Source organism: Physella acuta, unplaced genomic scaffold (assembly GCF_028476545.2).
Source record: "Physella acuta isolate Inbredline_101_S28 unplaced genomic scaffold, ASM2847654v3 ptg001133l, whole genome shotgun sequence".
NCBI lineage: Eukaryota > Metazoa > Mollusca > Gastropoda > Physidae > Physella > Physella acuta.
In genome coordinates, this window is record NW_026732650.1 from 692,057 (window position 1) to 714,730 (window position 22,674).

Sequence of the window (22,674 nt, forward strand, 5' to 3'; positions counted from 1 at the left end):
TTGTTTAGTGATGGCAAAGATTGTGTGACACCACAACCAGAGCAGATGAGTTTCCGATGTGGTTATTTATAGAATCAACCAACCTTACCCCCACAACAAAAGATACACCATAACCTATGTACCTATGTATGGCATTACCAGACCTTGGTAGCTTATAATCACCTTTTTATTTCAAGTCTCTCTTTCTCTCTTAATTATAATAATAATATATAATTATAAGTATTTAAAAAAAATTACTTGTTTAAATTAAATTTGCAATGGCAGTTTGGTTTATTTTTAAAATTACAACTGATTTTACAGGTTTACAGTAATAAGAATGGTTGAAAAAAAATCATCTACTGGTCAAGTTTACGACAACAGCAAGACAAAGTTCGACACCATCCTCACCCTCCCCAGTACACAAGAGATAGCTGACCAGTTGAATCAACACAATAAGTAACTTGGTTTTTATAGTGCTGTTTGTAAGTAGCTTAAGTAGTACACCCAGCTCAGGTGGGTACCTAATCCGGTGAATGGAAAAAAGTCACATGAAAACAAAAACACAGAAAAAAAGTTTTTGTTAGGAAAAAAATGTCACAGAAGAAAAGTCCCAAACGAAAATATTTTTCGGAAAAAAGTCACAGATAAAAAGTCACAATTTTTTAAAAAATAAATATTTTAATTTTAACTGTTGAGAATATTATAATTATAATTTAGGGTTTTATTGATGTGGTTTGTTGTTTTTAGCATATTTATAAACGATAAAAGCATTGTGGTCTATAACACTAATAAATAAAAAATACTGTAACCTAATTTACACAGCAACCACAACTTTTGTAAGGAATTAAGTTAAATACTCTCTAGAAACTTTAATTATAAACAAATATTAGGCACATCATTGTGTTTTGCATGTTTTATTTTTGCTTTTCCTTAGTCGGATTCTCCTCAGTCGGCCTTGTCCGTCCATACAGTGGCGTAGAGAGGTCGGGTGTCAACCGGTGCGGCACTTAATGGTGTCACCCCCCCCCCCCCCCCCCCCGAGGCGTTGCGACCCTTCCCGGGGACAAACTTTCAAGTTTTCGATTTGCACCCACCCCTCAAACTTTCGATCTGCATCCCCCCCCCCCCTCAAACTTTCGATTTGCACCCACGCCCCTCAATTTTTTCTCTATATATTTTGCCCAACTCGCTACGCATCTGCGTCCATATTGTTTGTTGTTGTCGTTTTGAGTGAAGGACAGCCTTTGTAGTAGCGTGTCCGGTTTCTGCTTTGATCCTTTCCTTTGTTATGTGATGAGCTTGATACATGTGGCAGTACAGGTGGTTAACCAATTGTTGCAATGAGTTGAGGGAAGCAAGTCACAATAACTACGTCTTTATGGCTTTTCACGCTAATTTAAAGCTAGTATTTAACAAATACTATGAAAAAAGAAGAAGGTTGGAACCTTTTATCAAATTCTATTAAATTTTATATGTATAAAGGAATTAAAACGTAAATACTTCACACTAAATATTTACGTGTGTTATAACTATCACTATACGTATACAACCTACGCACATTTCATTATATTTAATTAATCTAAGTTGATTCGCACTTTCGGAGTATTTAATTCATGGAAGTTTTAACAAATTCCATTAAAATATATTTTTGTGACTTTTTTTCCTAAGACTTTTTTTCCTCTGACTTTTTTTCCTGTGAGAGACGCATAACGAGTGGAGGGGGAGAGCGGGGTTGGACCGCACCGAGTAACACAATTTAGGGGGTGACCCCAAGGCAAAAAAAATAGCAAAATATATACAGAAAAATATTAATTTCACTTAATTAAATGATTAATTCGAGTGAATTAAATAGTCTTTTAAGAGCAGGTGGAAGAGGGGGGGGGGGGGGGTGGGGTGGTAAAATAAATAAAAACACGTGTGGCTGACCTCGACGTACCCAGGTGGTGAAATAAAAAAACGTGTGGCTGACTTTGACGGACCCCAGGTGAAATAAAAACACGTGTGGCTGACCTAGACTTACCCCAGGTGGTGTTGTCTGAATGTCGTTATCAGATACCGTGGTTTGAATGTCGTCATCAGGCGGCAAGAAGCGACCAGCGTGACGTCATATCGTGGTATTGTCTTGCTGGTAGTCCCAAGGTGGTGATGGCGGCACTTATTGGACTTGTTTGATCTATCCCACCTTCTGTTGCTACAAGATTTCTATCATCTAAATTAACTTTTTTGATTGGTCGGTACAATAGTATGTCAATAGTTTTATGGGTTGGTCAAACCATGTGAAAATATCTCTTCGTCCCTCGCAGCGCCATGACAATCTGCCCCATAACCATGAATCCCCCTCTCTAAATCCCCCTCTCTAAATTATCTGCCTATGGTTTTTTATATGCTCTGCCTTTAGCACGTTTGAAGCTGTTGTCGCTGGTCAATGCCGTACAGAGGCGTAGCGAGGGGCGGGGGTGCAAATCGAAAGTTCGAGGGGGGAGGTGCAAATGAAAAGTTCGAGGGGGGGGGGGGGTGCAAAAAATCGAAAGTTTGAGGGGGGGTGCAAATGAAAAGTTCGAGGGGTGGGGGGTGCAAATCTAAAGTTTGTCCCCGGGCGCCGGGAAGGGTCGCTACGCCTCTGATGCCGTACGATGATTGCGTTTTTATTTAGGATTTAGGTTCAATTAAAAAAAATACATTACTAATTAATGAATGGTAATATTCAATGGTCAAAAACGGAGCCCACCCTGAAGAAAGTCTACCGCCCCCTCCCTTGAACAAAATGGGTTTTATTTTATAAGAAAAGATATACTTTTAACAGTCCCCCCCCCCCCTAAAATTTCAAGTGCCCACCCCTCGAGAAAAATTTCTGGAAGGAACACTGGTTGTTCCTTTTATTGTTTTACTTCCCCTGGCCATTCCGAAGGGGTTGAAGGCGGTTTTTTTTTTTAAAATATTTCAATTGACAAAAATAATTCTATTCGGCATTTCAACGGCTTATATTCAATACAAACAGATCTGAAAATGATGGTTTTCAAACGACTTTTTTAAAAGAAAACTATAATTTTAGCGCTTGCTAAAGATTAGAAAATATTTATTATGATTATATAAATGTACGGGGTGGTCTAAACCCGCCCCTGTACACGGGCAGTTCAAAGGTCAAGCGACGTCATCGACACCTGGTAAGAAGCGTCAGGTCAAGTAAGTCACGCCTAGCACGCCCACGCCTACCGATGACGCCATACACCTTGGGTCACCCAGCGGTCAACCTGGTCTGTTTACATTTCTTCAGAGAGAAGCCAATTTTAGCACACGAACTAGACAAGATGAAATAAAGACCGAACAAACATTCAGGGACTCCAAATTAAACACTTGGCAGGTGACGTAGTCAGAGGCGTAGCGAGGGGGGGTGGGCGAGGGGTGACACCAAGGCAAAAAGTATTAAAATATATAGAGAAAAATTTGACGGGGGGGGGGGTGCAAATCGAAAGTTCTAGAAGGGGTTCAAATCTAAAGTTCGAAGAGGGGGGGTGGCAAATCGAAAATTGAAAGTTTGTCCCCGGGAAGAGTCGCTACGCCTCTGGGGGGGGGGGGTGTGACGCCACTGGACGTAGTTTTAAGTCTGTAACTTATTAATGTCCAAGACAACAATATGTGACATATTAAATTCCTGGTAAGTAAAAATGTTTTATTGAGAAGACTAGAAGTGTTGCCCAGCTTTGCTCAGGTAGGTTTTATACAGTTGATCAAAGGTGATTTTTTTGCAAGAGTTAGTATAAGTTAGATGATTGTGTGGTACACCGGTCAGTCAATTATTGTGTGATATACTGGTCAGTGAGGTCAATGATTGTGTGATATGTGATACACTGGTCAGTAATGATTCCGTTATACACGGGCCAGTGAGGCCAATGATTGTGTGATTCACTGGTCAGTCGATGATTGTGTGTTACACTTGTCAACGAGGTCAATGATTGTGTGTTACACTGGTCAGTGAGGTCAATGATTGTGTGATAAACTGGTCAGTGATATAAATGATTGTTTCAAACATTTGTAATTGAGGTCAGTCAATTATTGTGTGATATACTGGTCAGTGAGGTCCATGATTGTGTGATACACAGGTCAGTCAATGATTGTGTGAAACACTGGTCCATGAAGTCAATGATTGCGTGGTACAAATTGTCAGTGAGTTCAATTATTGTGCGATACACTGGTCAGTGAGGTCAATAATTGTGTGCTACATTGTTTAGTGATGGCAATGACTGTGTGATACCACAACCAGAGCAGATGAGTTTCCGGTGTGGTTATTTATAGAATCAACCAACCCTACCCCCACAATTAAAGATACACAATAACATAATAATATTACTTGTTTGAATTAAATTTGCAACGGCAGTTTGGTTTATTTTAAAAATTACAACTGATATTTACAGGTTTACAGTAATAAGAATGGTTGAAAAAAAATCATCTACTGGTCAAGTTTACGAACGACAACAGCAAGACAAAGTTTGACACCATCCTCTCCCTCCCCGGTACACAAGAGATAGCTGACCAGTTGAATCAACTCAAGAGGTAACTTGGTTTTTATAGTAGTACACCCAGCTCAGGTGGGTACCTAATCCGGTGAACGGAAAAAAGTCACCGGAAAACAAAAACACAGAAAAAAAGTTTTTGTTAGGAAAAAAAGGACACAGAAGAAAAGTCCCAAAGGAAAATTTTTTTCGGAAAAAAGTCACAGAAGTAAAGTCACAGATAAAAAGTCAAACATTTTTTTAAATAAAAATATTTTTATTTTAACTGTTGAGAAAATTATAATTATAATTTAGGGTTTTATTGATGTGGTTTGCTGTTTTTAGCATATTTATAAACGATAAAAGCATTGTAGTCTATAACACTAATAAATAAAAAAATATTGTAACCTAATTTACACAGCAACCACAACTTTTGTAAGGAATTAAGTTAAATACTCTCTAGAAACTTTAATTATAAACACAATTTAGGCACATCATTGTGTTTTGCATGTTTTATTTTTGCTTTTCCTGAGTCGGATTCTCCTCAGTCGTAGAGAGGTCTGGTGTCAACCGGTGCGGCACTTAATGGTGTCACTCCCCCCCCCCCCTCAGAGGCGTTGCGACCCTTCCCGGGGACAAACTTTCAAGTTTTCGATTTGCACCCCCCTCCCTTCAAGTTTCTCTCAATATATTTTGCTATTTTTTGCCTTTGTGTTACCCCTCTAAATGGTGTCAACCGGTACGGTCCGCACCCTCGCCCACCCCCCCCCCCACCCCTCGCTACGCCACTGCGTCCATATTGTTTGTTGGTGTCGTTTTGGACAAGGACAGCCTTGGTAGCGTGTCGGATTTCTGCTTTGATCCTTGCCTTTGTTATGTAATGAGCTTGATAAATGTGGCAATACAGTTGGTTAACCTATTGTTGCAATGAGTTGAGGGCAGCAAGTCACATTAACTACGTCTTTATGGCTTTTCACGCTAATTTAAAGCTAGTATTTAACAAATACTATGAAAAAGGAGAAGGTTGGAACCTTTTATCAAATTCTATTAAATTTTATATGTATAAAGGAATTAAAACGTAAATACTTCACACTAAATATTTACGTGTGTTATAACTATCACTATACGTATACAACCTACGCACATTTCATTATATTTAATTAATCTAAGTTGATTCGCACTTTCGGAATATTTAATTCATTGAAGTTTTAACAAATTCCTTGAAAATATATATTCGTGACTTTTTTTCCTAAGACTTTTTTCCTCTGACTTTTTTCCTGTGACTTTTTTAAAGTGAATTTTTTCGTGTGTTATTAATGCAGTGACTGTTGTTTCCCTCAATCCCTGACCCACGAAAGGGGAACGGGTCTACGAAAGATACTTGTCCAAATGCCATTTGCACGAAAATCATTTTCCAGAATGGACAAATGCCCGAAAACATTTAGTAAAATTATTTTAAGTATGTACTATTTAATTTTGTAACATTGGTTGTTTTAAATAATTATTTAAATATTAAAATTCCCAGAACAATCGTACAGGTCCAGTCTACCTGCCCCAAGAGACGCCAGTTGACCAAGTATGACCAGTACCTTGTCACCCTGCCACGACAAACCGTGTTCCAATACTTCGCTCTGGTCATGGCCCTTGTTCAAGGGGACATCAATCTGGCCAAACTTTTCTTAGACGCTGGGATCGACCCCACCGGGCCAAGCGAGGAGTACCACGAAGCTGTTTTGTGCTTGACCTTTACCTTAAACGTTGCACAGTTTTTACAACCGTCTAACTTGGTGATGTTTGACACGGAAGTTTAGCTGGGTGCAGCAATTGTTGTGTTATACCTAGTGTTTCAATCTTCAACTTTTGTAATCTTTGTTTCTATGATGACTGCATATTAATATTTGTATTTATAAATAAAAGTTTTTCAGAGTAAAATACATTTGTTTTCCTTACTGTATATGTTCCTAGTTTTTCTCTTGCTAGATCTTTTTATTTTGTGCCTTGCTACATTTACCCAGTTAAAGGCTCGCTACATGTTCCCATTTTGTGGCTCGCTACATGTTCCCATTAAAGGCTCGCTACATGTTCCCAGTTAAAGGCTCGCTACATGTTCCCAGTTAAAGGCTCGCTACATGTTCCCAGTTAAAGGCTCGCTACATGTTCCCATTTTGTGTCTCGCTACATGTTCCCATTTTGTGTCTCGCTACATGTTCCCATTTTGTGTCTCGCTACATGTTCCCAGTTAAAGGCTCGCTACATGTTCCCAGTTATAGGCTCGCTACATGTTCCCAGTTAAAGGCTCGCTACATGTTCCCAGTTAAAGGCTCGCTACATGTTCCCAGTTAAAGGCTCGCTACATGTTCCCATTTTGTGTCTCGCTACATGTTCCCATTTTGTGTCTCGCTACATGTTCCCAGTTAAAGGCTCGCTACATGTTCCCAGTTAAAGGCTCGCTACATGTTCCCAGTTAAAGGCTCGCTACATGTTCCCAGTTAAAGGCTCGCTACCTGTTCCCAGTTAAAGGCTCGCTACCTGTTCCCAGTTAAAGGCTCGCTACATGTTCCCAGTTAAAGGCTCGCTACCTGTTCCCAGTTAATGGCTCGCTACATGTTCCCAGTTAAAGGCTCGCTACATGTTCCCAGTTTAAGGCTCGCTACATGTTCCCAGTTAAAGGCTCGCTACATGTTCCCAGTTAAAGGCTCGTTACATGTTCCCATTTTGTGGCTAGCTACATGTTCCCAGTTAAAGGCTCGCTATATGTTTCCAGTTAAAGGCTCGCTACATGTTCCCAGTTAAAGGCTCGTTACATGTTCCCATTTTGTGGCTAGCTACATGTTCCCATTTTGTGGCTCGCTACATGTTCCCAGTTAAAGGCTCGCTACCTGTTCCCAGTTAAAGGCTCGCTACATGTTCCCAGTTAAAGGCTCGCTACCTGTTCCCAGTTAATGGCTCGCTACATGTTCCCAGTTAAAGGCTCGCTACATGTTCCCAGTTTAAGGCTCGCTACCTGTTCCCAGTTAAAGGCTCGCTACATGTTCCCAGTTAAAGGCTCGCTACCTGTTCCCAGTTAATGGCTCGCTACATGTTCCCAGTTAAAGGCTCGCTACATGTTCCCAGTTAAAGGCTCGCTACCTGTTCCCAGTTAATGGCTCGCTACATGTTCCCAGTTAAAGGCTCGCTACATGTTCCCAGTTTAAGGCTCGCTACATGTTCCCAGTTAAAGGCTCGCTACATGTTCCCAGTTAAAGGCTCGTTACATGTTCCCATTTTGTGGCTAGCTACATGTTCCCAGTTAAAGGCTCGCTATATGTTTCCAGTTAAAGGCTCGCTACATGTTCCCAGTTAAAGGCTCGTTACATGTTCCCATTTTGTGGCTAGCTACATGTTCCCATTTTGTGGCTCGCTACATGTTCCCAGTTAAAGGCTCGCTACATGTTCCCAGTTAAAGGCTCGCTACATGTTCCCATTTTGTGGCTAGCTACATGTTCCCAGTTAAAGGCTCGCTACATGTTCCCATATATAGGCTCGCTACATGTTCCAAATTATAGGCTCGCTACATGTTCCCAGTTAAAGGCTCGCTACATGTTCCCAGTTAAAGGCTCGCTACATGTTCCCATATATAGGCTCGCTACATGTTCCCAATTATAGGCTCCCAATTATATGGTCAGCCAGCAAACGCACCACACCTCAGTGGGTGATCATTACACCAGATCCTCACTGAGGAGATATCCATACGTCAGATAAAGTAGTGTTCGTATGTTTCTTGACCTCGACATATGAAAGGAAGGTGTGATCAGCACCTTGCCTAGCCGCCTTTACTTTCCTTAAAATGGGAATAGGTACCTAATAAGAGCTGGATGTACTCTTTGACATGCTACTGACTTGGTCCCGAAATAGAACTCGATACTTTCGGGTTAGCAGCTTAGCGCTCTACCTCTTAGGCTACGCCGATCTTTTATACTGTACAAGAAGTAATAACTGGGAAACCCAGTTATCTAGTGATAAAGTTAGGAATTGTGTTATTTTTTTTTTCGGTTGTATAACTGTGTCTCTAGGAATATACTTCTATAATTATATTGTACTATTTTTAGACGAGAATCCGGGTCAACACATGTAGTACAAACTTAACCCATCAAGCACACCTAAATATAGCTCACCGCCAACCACACTAATATGTAACATACTACAACAATAGCACTTGCCAGTAACTTTTGTATGTAGGCTACTGTAACTTTATAATAAGTAGTTGTTCATTGAAATCGAGAAAACTCTTTTAAAATGATAAAGAACAGGAACAGATAGACCTATTTATAAACGATGGTGGCTAAATTTAGTAAGGGAGAGGGGGTGTACATATGTCCCTGGGCGCTGACCCAAGGGGCGCCAAAATGGGTTGGGAAAAATTTAAAAGCTCATTTTCCTGAAGTTTTGAATGATAAATATACAAAAAATATATAGGGGGGGGGGGGGGGAGCGCCAAATTGAAAGTTTGTTCGCCGGCGCATGGAGGGGCCGCTACGCCTCTTCTCTCAGTCCATCAGGCTCGATAAAAGGCAGCTCTTGATTGAGGCTAGCGACGATTTCCGGCGCCCGGAGCGAACTATCAATTTTGAACACAATCCCCGTCTTCGATTTTATATAGGCTTATAGATATACATGTTGGTAAAATACCCCCCCCCCCCTATCCCCCGCCCCAGTTGGGAAAATTTGAGGCGTTGTTTACCGGTCATCTTTCTTATTCAATATGGTGATGTAGAAAACAGTTATACAAGTCTGTAAAGCCCAGTAGCCGTTTATTTTATTAACATATGCCTATGCCTATACCCAGTGGCGTAGCAAGGTCGGGTGTCACCCGATGCGGCACTTAATGGTGTCACCCACCAGAGGCGTAGCGACCCTTCCCGGGGACAAACTTCCAATTTTCGATTTGCACCCCCCCCCCCCCAATCAAACTTTCGATTTGCATCCCCTCAAAATTTTCTCTATATATTTTGCTATTTTTTGCCTTGGTGTCATCCCCCTAAATGGTGTACCCGGTGCGGTCCGCAACCCCGCCCCCCCTCGTTACGCCTCTGCCTATACCTTTACTTAAACTTAAACTTAAACTTAAACTTAAACTTAGGCTTAGGCTTAGGCTTAGGCTTAGGCTTAGGCTTAGACTTAGACTTAGACTTAGACTTAGACTTAGACTTAGACTTAGACTTAGACTTAGACTTAGACTTAGACTTAGACTTAGACTTAGACTTAGACTTAGACTTAGACTTAGACTTAGACTTAGACTTAGACTTAGACTTAGACTTAGACTTAGACTTAGACTTAGACTTACACTTAGACTTAGACTTACACTTAGACTTAGACTTAGACTTAGACTTAGACTTACACTTAGACTTAGACTTAGACTTAGACTTAGACTTAGACTTAGACTTAGACTTAGACTTAGACTTAGACTTAGACCTAGACTTTGACTTAGACCTATATTATATCTATACCTTGCCCTATGGATTACCAGGCACAAAAAAGTTACATTCCTCATTTATCATATGCTAAGTGTTCCAACCCATAAAAGCTTTGTTTCAACGAATCCAGATAGATAAACAGTAGATGGCAATGCCTTAACAAAATTGTAATAGGGCTTGTAAGTAGGTCACCAACTTCTGGTCTTGATACTTGCCAGCTGGTATTTTAAAACTAAATGTGATTATTTGTAAATAATTCGGTAAAAAAAAAAAAAAAACTTCCACTATTGTTAAGTTATTTAAAACTGCAAACAATGATAGGGATCATAATGATAAACTAAACGATGTAGGCTAGCTTATAGAAAAATATACCCTACGTAAAATTATGTTTTAAAGAGTTGTAAAGTTTATTAATATTTATTTGAATTCGTAATAAGTTGTCCAAAATCAAATTACAATATAAATATAATAATATGAATAGTTATACCGATACTTAAACAGTTTCTTTAAAACAAAAATCTATAATTGTTACATTTTTTGTGTAGCCTGCTCTATATATCTTAAAATCTTTAAAGCTAGGCCTTGAAAACATATAGACGCCAAGTTTTTTTTGCTATCAGTGTGAATCATGTTCACAACAATTCAATTCGAATATTCATATCTCGCCCTTGCTAACGATACTTCACACTTCAAGGGAAAGTGAACAATAAGCGTATAACGATACATACAGATGGCGGAGAACACTGATAATAACAAGGAAGTTAAAACATTTTCTCCCTTTAATTCACATTTAAAATTAAATAAGGTTTTCAGGGGGTCATCCATAAATGACGTCACGCCTTTTTTGACGATTTTTACCTCCCCCCCCTCCGTCACACGTCGTCACAAAAAGCCAGACCCCCCCCCCCCAAAAGGACGTCATACCTCAGCCTACAACCCCCCCCCCCCTAAAAATTGCAGTTGATTTTTTTTTAAACATCTTAATTTTTCTAAAATCTAGTCTGAACTCTGTCAAAATAGAGTATTTTTATCAATTCCTATTAAAATTTATTAAAAACAGTTTTCTAAAACGCGAAATAACGTCTAAAACTCGTTTTCTAACATTGCTTTTTTATAATGTAAAAGTGTGACGTCGCACCATCTAACCCCCCCCCCCCCTACCCCTCATCACACACCGTCACAAAATCACGGACCCCCTCCCCCCTACGAGTGTGACGTCATTTATGGACGACCCTTAAATAAAATGATACTTTGTTCTAATTTAGTATTTTTAATAATTTTCTTTACTTAAATTCAATAGATTTCATCTTTGTAAAAGAATAAACAAAAAATAATTATTCCAAGTAATATTTAGTGATATTTTGATTCCAGATTCTAAGTAAAGTACCTAGCAGACAGAGGCGTAGCGACCCTTCCCGGCGCCCGTGGACAAACTTTCGATTTGCACCCCCTCACTACGCCTCTGCTAATAGATTATATTTTAAAGCAGTTAAATGTCCTAATCTGAACTAGAATCGCAACTTGACGAAAATCGCAACCTTAAATGAAGCTCTCCTTTGCTTAATATTTGAATAAGTGCTTTAGAAATACAATTCTAGTATCTTTGTACGTTAAAATTACATCCACATCATCACTTCATATGCCGACGTCAATGAAACACGCGAACTCTACTTCACCTGCTTCGCGGACCTCCATGTTCAAAGGGTACTTTAATGTATGAGCGAGTGAGCATCAAATCTAGTTAGTAGTGTTAAAAGGTATTGGTAGATTAACTTAAAAAATGGTCTTAACTGTCAACAAAACTGAGATCAAAAACATATTTTTGTACGCTAGATTATAGAAGTAGTGCCTACCTTTAGTGTGTATAATCTACAAATGCGACCAGTGTTTCTTTTAAAGCTGCACGAAAAAGGATGACGTCATTGATTCTAGAGTAAACTTGTTGAGGGTGTGGAAAGTACGCGCGTACTGAAACAGCAATATAAATTATAAACAGAACGTGATATTTCAACGCCAAGGGTAGATACAATTACCGTGTAAGGGGTCATCCATAAATGACGTCACGCGTTTTTTTGACGATTTTTACCTCCCGCCCTCCCCTCCGTCACACGTCGTCACAAAAAGCCAGACCCCCCCCCCTAAAATGACGTCACACCTCAACCTACAACCCCCCTCAAAATTGCAGTTGAATTTTTTTAAACATCGATATTTTTCCAAAATCTTGTCTAAACTATTACAATTTATTAAAACAGTTATCTAAAACGCGAAATAACGTCTAAAATTCGTTTTCTAACATTGCTTTTTTATAACGCAAAAATATGACGTCATAAACACAACAAGGACTATTATTCGACCGCACAAACGACACAAGTACAAGGACGATGATACAGACAAATAGTAACTTCATTAAATGGGTATAGTGTAAATGTGTTGATGGGATGAAAGCAGGCGTTGTTACTGAAATAGCACTATAAACAGAAAGTGATGTTTCAACGCCAAGGGTAGATACAGATACAGAATATAGTCCGAGTAAAGACAGATCAGTTTTAACCAAGAGGGATGCGAACCTACCATATCTAAAATGAATGATATGATTTTAACCCAGATTTGCGAGACCAAAACAATTCTGAATATATTTTTGGTCTCAAAAACGGACAATGGGTTTCGTCTTAAAGCGTTAACCGCCCCTCAAAAGCTGCTGAACTTTTTTCTATCGCCCACACGACAAGTTCTCCGCCCTACAGAAGTGTAACAGCAGAGGGATATCGCTCACTTTGAGAACCACTGGCCTAGAGCACACCATCACAATATTACAATTTGTTAATGATCAACACACGTCTTTGTCTCATTGTTACAAATTATGTTTCCCGTTTACAAAGATTAAGACGTGACACTTGCTTTAGGATGAAACAGCAGATAACTGGATTGACGTTATGTTTGTGTTTTAGCGTCATATGGACACTCTTAATGAGGATGCGAAACAGCAAGTGCTTGAATTATCTCAGACACTTAACATTGCACTTCTATTTAAACACGACAGTGTGCACATACCATGACATGTTAATAAGGATTAATGTAACAGACGTTGGATCTTCATATACTACAAATACAATATAACTTGTTGTGTTACTTATATATATATATATATATATATATATATATATATATATATATATATATATATATATATATATATATATATATATATATATATATATATATATATATATATATATATATATATATACATATATATATATATATATATATATATATATATATATATATATATATATATATATAATATATTTATTATTTGATTTAGCTGGGATTTATTATGCATAACGAAAGACGTAACATTAAAGCTGAAAAGATATAATAAGATTTCCTTAGAGGAATGAACTGTTTGCTAGAATCACTGTTATTCGTGCTTGCAACGACTCATCTAATCAAATCAGGTAATCATAGCAACACATCCACAACGCATCAAAGAAAAGTCTTTATTTTCAATGTCTTAGGTCTACATATAAATGTTATCATCGGTTGCATTGACAGAATGTACAGAGCCCGACTGGTGGTACTACAATGAACATTGTTACTTCCATGTTCGTGAACGAAAGACATGGTCTGATGCACAAAGTTTCTGTAGACAACATCACGCAAACCTAGCAAGTATTGAATCAAAAGATGAGGCTGAGTACATAGAAAAGAAGGTATCGATGTTTGTTTACTAGATACATAAATATAAATATATAATTATAATAATTATTTGTATACATAAATATACACTATATATATATATATATATATATATATATATATATATATATATATATATATATATATATATATATATATATATACATATATATATATAGGTACACCTACACGTACACGTACGCGTACGCACACGCACACACACACACTCACACTCACACTCACACTCACACTCACACCTACACCTACACCTACACCTACACCTACACCTACACCTACACCTACACCTACACCTACACCTACACCTACACCTACACCTACACCTACACCTACACCTACACCTACACCTACACCTACACCTACACCTACACCTACACCTACACCTACACCTACACCTACACCTACACCTACACCTACACCTACACCTACACCTACACCTACACCTACACCTACACCTACACCTACACCTACACCTACACCTACACCTACACCTACACCTACACCTACACCTACACCTACACCTACACATACACATACACATACACATACACATACACATACACATACACATACACATACACATACACATACACATACACATACACATACACATACACATACACATACACATACACATACACATACACATACACATACACATACACATACACATACACATACACATACACATACACATACACATACACATACACATACACATACACATACACATACACATACACATACACATACACATACACATTCACATACACATTCACATACACATACACATACACATACACATACACATACACATACACATACACATACACATACACATACACATACACATACACATACACATACACATACACATACACATACACATACACATACACATACACATACACATACACATACACATACACATACACATACACATACACATACACATACACATACACATACACATACACCTACACCTACACCTACACCTACACCTTCACATACGCATACGCATACGCATACGCATACGCATACGCATACGCATACACCTACACCTACACCTACACCTACACCTACACCTACACCTACACCTACACCTACACCTACACCTACACCTACACCTACACCTACACCTACACCTACACCTACACCTACACCTACACCTACACCTACACCTACACCTACACCTACACCTACACCTACACATACACATACACATACACATACACATACACATACACATACACATACACATACACATACACATACACATACACATACACATACACATACACATACACATACACATACACATACACATACACATACACATACACATACACATACACATACACATACACATACACATACACATACACATACACATACACATACACATACACATACACATACACATACACATACACATACACATACACATACACATACACATACACATACACATACACATACACATACACATACACATACACATACACATACACATACACATACACATACACATACACATACACATACACATACACATACACATACACATACACATACACATACACATACACATACACATACACATACACATACACATACACATACACATACACATACACATACACATACACATACACATACACATACACATACACATACACCTACACCTACACCTACACCTACACCTACACCTACACATACACATACCTGATAAGAAAACGTCTACAAGCTACGTAAGTAAACTTGAAGTGATTCAAGCATTTATAGATACAAATTAATTACTTTATTTTTTATAAAATATCTTTTGGAGATTCAATTTTATCTGGCTCTCTTGGAAGTCACCGGATTTTATTCCACACGGGGTGCAACCCTAGTTTTGGGACTAGCGATGCTCAACCCTAAATAGATATATTCCTACTTCCAGCTACTTGTCCTGTACAAGAAAATAAAAATATTAATTTTTACGAGCCGACCCGCGGCATATCATACGCGCTATTTAGTTGATGTTTTTTCTACTTATCAGTTATTCATAATTTGTGAATTCGACACTACCAACGCTGCCACTAAAAGTATTTCTTTAAAACACTATAAGTAGCTCTTTAGGGACGATAACCCCCTCCCCCCCCCCCCTCCGTTAAAGTAAACTCCACTTAGTTACCCTCCCCCTACGTTTAAAATCGTTTCAAACTAAATTATCTGCCCCTAATAGTCGTCACTAAACCCGGCTCTGTTTGTAAACATTTAGAGTGAACCACAGCTCACCAGATCATGTAGGGGTGGGGGTGGTAGGGAGCGCGTTTACAGCTTGTTTTCTAGCGTCTCCCAGAAGAGAATTATATATATAGATGTATGAAAGTGCAAAACAATATTTTTTGTTTGTTCAAAACAGAATGTAAATAATGTTTGGATTGGGTTGTATAAAACAGATCAAGGAAAAGATTGGGAGTAAGTAATTTATTTTTTTTTATTAAGGAAGAGTTTTTTGTAGTAATTAACAGTATAATAAAATCAGGGGCGGAACTACAGTGTCGCCAGACCCCGCAATGCGGGGGGGGGGGCCACGACATTTAGGGGCCCATAGCCGACCATAATACATTTTTTATAGTAAAAAAAAATAATTTTCTTGGATTTTTGACTTGACTGTAAAAGCTTTTGTAAATAACAAACAGATCTACTACATTAGCGATGTTATACAGTAGATAACAAATGCTGTTGCGGAAAAAAATATATTCGTAGCTGTAATGTGAAAGATAGGCAAACGTTTAAAACACTTCCATGACTTATTTCCCTTTTTTAAATAGTTAAATAGGGGTGCTCATAAACTCCTTTTAATATATGTGTACTAAACAAATTAAAAAGCAATTACTTCTCTTTCTTATTATTTGAAAAAAAATACATACTAAACATGACAGAGCATACAAATGAAACATATCTAAAACAAATAATAAAACAACAAAAAACATTAAAAATAAACATAACACGAGAAACCATTACACCTACAAAGCTTTCATGTTTTATATTCTTTTGACCGGATAAAGGGTAAAGGGTAGGAAGTATTACATCGATCTAGTTCTAAACCTAAAAAAATAAATTTTTGAAGCAGACTAATGCAGTCACACACATTATTTGTTGTAATTTGTTTAAATTGAAACAAAAGACACTTTTTTTTTTCAAAAAACGATCAAGCCATTAATGAGTATCCAATGTTTGTATTCTGTGTTTGTATATATATATATATATATATATATATATATATATATATATATATATATATGAGGGGGGCCAAAAATTTTTTTGCGGGGTGGCCCTTTTTTTCTAGTTCCGCCACTGGATAAAATAAACAAGAACGAAATGTTAAATATTGTCACGCTAAAGTGTTTCTTCTTTGTTCTTCTTCTGCGTTCTTTGTTTGTAGTGTTGGAAAAAACTCCCTCAAACATAGTTAATTATACGTGTCAACTTGTTATACGTCTTATAGGCTGACAACTCCGATTTCAGCCTGCTTTTCTTTTTGCATTTGCTCACATAGTCTTTGTCCAACCAAGAACAAACTCAATAGCGTAGCGGGGTGGGGGGGCTGGGGGGGATGACATATGTCCCCGGGCGCCGACCTTAGGGGGGGGGGGGGCGCCAAATTGAAAGTTTGAAGGGGGGGTGCAAATGAAAAGTTCGAGGGGGGGGGGGGTGCAAATCGAAAGTTTGAGGGGGGGAGGGTGCAAATGAAAAGTTCGAGGGGGGGGGGTGCAAATCGAAAATTTGCTCCCGAGGGGGCGCCAAATTGAAAGTTTGTCCCCGGGCGCCGGGAAGGGTCGCTACGCCTCTGAACAAACTACAAGGCAGCAGTTGTTTGATTTTGGAGTTGTCTCTCCTAGAAGAGTGGCTGTCCACAGCCATCGATCCTCATTTGCCCGAGGGTTCGAAACCGAGACTTTTCGACTCGACCACGCCGATCCTTTATATCGCACATAAACAATAGTAGTGAGTAGAGTGGCGACCTATAATGAAACACATTGCTCGTATTAATTCAGCTTAAGTTCGTGTATTTCTCAAAACACACAACATTAGGAAGTAACCAACAGACAGTTGAAAGAAAAATAAAACAAAACTAGAAGAATCAGAGTTTAGATAGTAGAAGAAGGCAATCACTTTCTTCTTGTGTAAAAAAGATGTGCTATATATTAGCCTATATTTGTTACTCGAAACGTCAAAATGAAAAATCATTAGGACAAAAAATGACCGACCCCTCTAAAGTATTGAAGTTGATTGTTTTAATCTGACCCATTGCTAACAGTGCCGGCGCCAGGTCATGTAGCGCCCTAGGCAAACCTTTTTTACACCCCTCCCGTTAATTACATAATCATCTGAAATGTAAAAATACAATACTTATGTCATTATATATAGGGGAGGGCGGATGGAGCGGCCGACACAGGCGCCAACCCAAAGGGGCGCTAATAATACATAGATAGATAAGTAGTTAATAATATAAAATGCAACTTACTGAATTATATACAGTTGAAATAAATATCATATACAGTTATTAATCATTACTTTTTAATAATGGCGATTACACATTTTTGCGCCCCCCCCCCCCTTGTGGATAGCGCTGTAGGCGACCGCATATTTTGCCTTATAGGTAGCGCCGGCCCTGATTACCAAATGCATTAAAATATTTTCTTCTTTTCCATGAAAAAGATGGGTGAGCGGTGAAAAGAAAATTGAATATCTATGGGATGCAGGCCAGCCGCAGAATAAAAGTGTGGAGGGACTCAACTGTGCTATCACTACAAAAGAAGGTTTGAGATAAATTTTTGTAATAATTAATTATGTGATGTTGACGCAAAAGGGAATGAAAATACTTTGTGTTTTAGTTATTTTTCTTTCATTTTTTTTATTTATTAAAATACATACACTCATTTAGCTTCAAATGACGGTAACGTAGTCGAATTCGTAATTTTCGTATTTCGTTACAAAAAAAATATTTTTAATTCTCTTAAGAGTGAACACATTTTATTGTGCTATCATTAATAGCAAATAGCAAATTAAAGTTTTAAACAAACACATGTGTACTGGAAAGCAAATATTGCCACAAAAAAAATCCAGTCAAGTAACCAGTAACATTAGTTAAATCGAACCATTTTTAAAGTGTAGTTTTAAATAATACTATAACTCATTGTAATTATAAGTGTGACTCTGTGTATGTATGTGTGTTTGTGAACACGATAACTTGAGAACTGTTACAGCTAGGTTGGTGACATTTTATATATCAGTACTGCATCAAATTTGTAGTTCTGTGTAAACTTTTCAGCGATTTTCGCTAAACGTAAGTGAAACTTTTTCTACTTTTAATTTTTCAAAAGCTTATAACTTGAGTAGGCCTACTGTTTCTGATAGAAAAATAAAATTTCATGTATAAGTAAAATATTTAATTCTCTATATTTATTCAATTTTTGAGTAATTTCCGATGACCGTAAGTAGTGCTTTACGCTATTTTTGATTTCACAAAAAAAAAAACGAATTTCACATTATAAAGTACTATTATAAACGCATTGTTTTCTATTCACTTGGCGCGCAATTTTTTTTTCTACGAGATTCTGTTCTATTTTTAAAAAGTTTTAGTATGTAAAAATTAATTGAAAATCATGTCTATATTTCGAGTTGCCATCCCCCGTAGTATTATATAAAAATATTCGAGAAAGTTTAGGGGAGATCACTTCCGCTTAATTTTAAAAGACATCCAAAGAAGCACACTATACGGATTCGGATTCGTGTATGTACATGAGTGTGGTAGTGCATATGTGTGCTTATAGGATAGGTTGTTATTTGTAAATGTTCAAAACTATTTTTAAGGATTCTGGGAAAATTACTTCTGCTTTGATCGAAGTTATTTTGTGTGTGAGACTCAAGCTAACAAGCCAAGTTGCCCACAAAAAATTAGTATGTAATTGTTAAATGCAATAAAGCGGTACAAGTTATAATTGTTAAAATAATGCATTTCGAAAGCTTATATGTATATTAACGTAGACGGGGTTTATATATATATATATATATATATATATATATATATATATAATACGTAGTATTTGCTCATGAAATCATACTCTTTAAATGTTTATGTTTTTCATATGCTCACAGAATTACGTGACTTTTGGAACTATAACAACCATTATTATTTATTTACTGATCTATACCAACCATGGCAAATTGCACGAAACATCTGTATGCAGTGCAAAGCTGATCTGGTTATCATTGACTCGCTTGCGGAGATGGAGTTTCTAAATCAAACGGTACCAGATTATTTTGAACAAGAAAATCGTTTTAGTTAGTGTTAGCAAATACACAAATTGTGTAGTTTTTAAACTCGCTTCGTATTCATCTTTTTAATTTGTGTATTAACATTCAAATAGCTTTTCATTTTCCATTGAATATGAATTTTATTTTCTTGGGGCTTTGTTCTCAAATCAACTTTCTCTTTTTAAATCCTATTATTTTTTATATGTTTTTTCTTTGTTTACAAATGTATATAGGATCTATTCCGTAAAATATGCATTAACTAAAATATCTTTTTTTAATCAGGCTACAAATAATTTTTGGATTGGATTAACTCGACATAACAAATCTTCAGAATGGAAGTAAGAATACCTATATATTAACATACCACGTAATTAAGTAAATTAGTAATCGAAATATTACATTGTATTTTTAACCTTGTATTTGTAGGTATAGTGCATGCATTTGAATTAATATTTATACATGTACGTTCAAAATAAATAATGACACCATTTTAAGTTATGCTCCAAAATGAAACAGGATAATTTTATAAATACGTTCTATCAATTAAGATGGATAAATGGAGAGAAAGTTGAATTCAATTACTGGGGCCAAAACCAACCTTACAATGGAGATACTATCGAAAATTGTGTATCTGTAGTCAACATAGGTTAGATCATTGTTGTTGTTTTATTTCTATTTTTTATTTATTTTTAATGTTTTTTTTTAACTGGATATAATGTTAAAATATCTTCAATAAATATGTGAGACTGCTAAAATGTATAGAAGTAAATGGATTACAAATGATTTCCATCATTGTGGTTAGAGGTGTTTGACCATAAATGGTTTGACCACAGCTTGGTTTAAACTACAAGTTCTCTTCTTTTATGTGGTATATCCACATTGTTCATTTCTCTACGGTGGCGGTAGGGTCACAGCTTTTTGTTTTTTCCACATGCAACTTTTTAAAAGTAATAATAAATGGTTAAATCGCTCTTGAATTTATGATACAATAAATATAATTTTTGTGACAGGATTCTTTGATTTGAGTACGCCGCTTGTCGCATCAGGGCAAATGTCCACACGGGCATTTGTCTCTTTCGGGTAAATGTTCAATCGGTGATTTGTCCCATTCGGGCAAGTGTCCACAAGGGCATTTGTCCCTTTCGGGTAAATGTTCATTCGGGCATTTGTCCCATTCGGGCAAGTGTCCATTCCGACATTTGTCCTATTCGGGTAAATGTTCATTCGGGCATTCGTCGCATTCGGGCAAGTGTCCATTCCGGCATTTATACCATTCGAACAAATGTCTTTCGGAAATTTGTCGTAGACCCTTCTCGCACAACGTTTATTGAGCGAAATATAAACAAAAGCGTAAAAATCATGATAAATCGTTCACACAGTCGACCCCGTTGGCCAGGCATTCAAATGTCGCAAAAAGTTCACCACAAACATAATAGTCTTAAGAAAAAAACAACAACAAAAAACAGCTTATTACAACCAGCTATAGAAAAAGCACACGTAAGTGCTGAGCATAAACCAGCTGTGGTCAAATTCCGCCATATGCAAATCGTCAGTAGTTAGAACATAGTCTATCATTATTTTCACTATAGAAAATTTTTTAATAAAATTAGGACTTACAGTGATAATGCTTTTTAGATGACCTGAAACAACGAAATGTTTGTCTAAAGAGAAATGTAATACATTACATCCGTTAATTTTGTTTGCTCAGATCAATGGCACGACTACGACTGTAATACATTAAAGGCAGCTCTGTGCAAGAAAAGAGTCCTAAGTATTTCAACCATAATAATTCTTGTAGATGTATATATATATATATATATATATATATATATATAAATATATATATATATATATATATATATATATATATATATATATATATATATATATATATATATATATATATATGTAAAATATATATTTATATTTATGTACATGGGGTAGTGAGTGTGTGTTCATATACGCGTATATGTGTTTGTGTATAATCCTATTCTAGCAACAACAACATATTCTGGTTTAGATAACAGACGTATAGATTCTATTAGATAACACTTTCTGTTATCGACATTTGATTTACTTTTGATGTAGAATTATCCACAACAACACTTTCGAATAAAGTTTAATTTAAATATAATTGAAATACGAACATCATTTAAACTTGCAAAATTACTACTTAAAATACTGAAACCAATTTAAACTGCGCTATCATTTAGTTATTTCAGATTATTTTTATTTCATGACGTCACTTATCTAACTTTATGATTTCGTGCTCAAGGTATTTTACCAGGGAGGTATTGTCCGAACAAAGGTACTTGTGTGGACAACGCTGAGTGTGACGCAGTCAAGGACGGCACGTGTAGATGCAACACTGGATTTTTCGATGTAGGTTTAAATTCGTGTAAAGTTTCCCTTTCAAACTTGACGGTCTATGGGGCAAGTGAAGTAGAGTTCACTTGTTTCTGTGACCTCGGCATATGAAGAGATAGTGTGGTCAGCACTATGCCCAGCCGCCTTTACTCTCCCTAACGTGAGTTAGGTACCCATCAGAGTTGGGTGGACTCAGGGACGGTCTACTGACTTGAACCCGGATTCGAACTCCAGACTTAGTAGTCCAGCTCTCTACCGCTAGACCACTCCGTCCCATATATTCGTGACTTGTAGATATTTTATAAATAATTGCCCTTGCTCCCAAACATACATCATGTTTTCTTCACAACGAGCCGACC

At 37.2% G+C, this 22,674-nt stretch overlaps 1 protein-coding gene across 1 annotated transcript; it reads left to right on the forward strand.

The window, feature by feature from the left end:
* Positions 1–13,452: 13,452 nt before the first annotated feature.
* Positions 13,453–19,599, forward strand: LOC131956202 (C-type lectin lectoxin-Thr1). The gene is made up of 4 exons (XM_059320619.1): positions 13,453–13,635; positions 16,047–16,102; positions 18,350–18,450; positions 19,505–19,599. The coding sequence occupies exons 1-4, from the start codon at positions 13,453–13,455 to the stop codon at positions 19,597–19,599; spliced, it is 435 nt and encodes a 144-aa protein (XP_059176602.1).
* Positions 19,600–22,674: the final 3,075 nt, after the last annotated feature.

What these genes read in the sequence shown, in the direction of transcription:
- LOC131956202 (XM_059320619.1), top strand. Translation starts at nt 13,453, where the DNA reads ATGTTATCATCGGTTGCATTGACAGAATGTACAGAGCCCGACTGGTGG. An exon ending in CTGAGTACATAGAAAAGAAG is followed by an intron (nt 13,636 to 16,046) that starts GTATCGATGTTT and finishes TGTTCAAAACAG; the next exon opens with AATGTAAATAATGTTTGGAT. An exon ending in GATCAAGGAAAAGATTGGGA is followed by an intron (nt 16,103 to 18,349) that starts GTAAGTAATTTA and finishes TCCATGAAAAAG; the next exon opens with ATGGGTGAGCGGTGAAAAGA.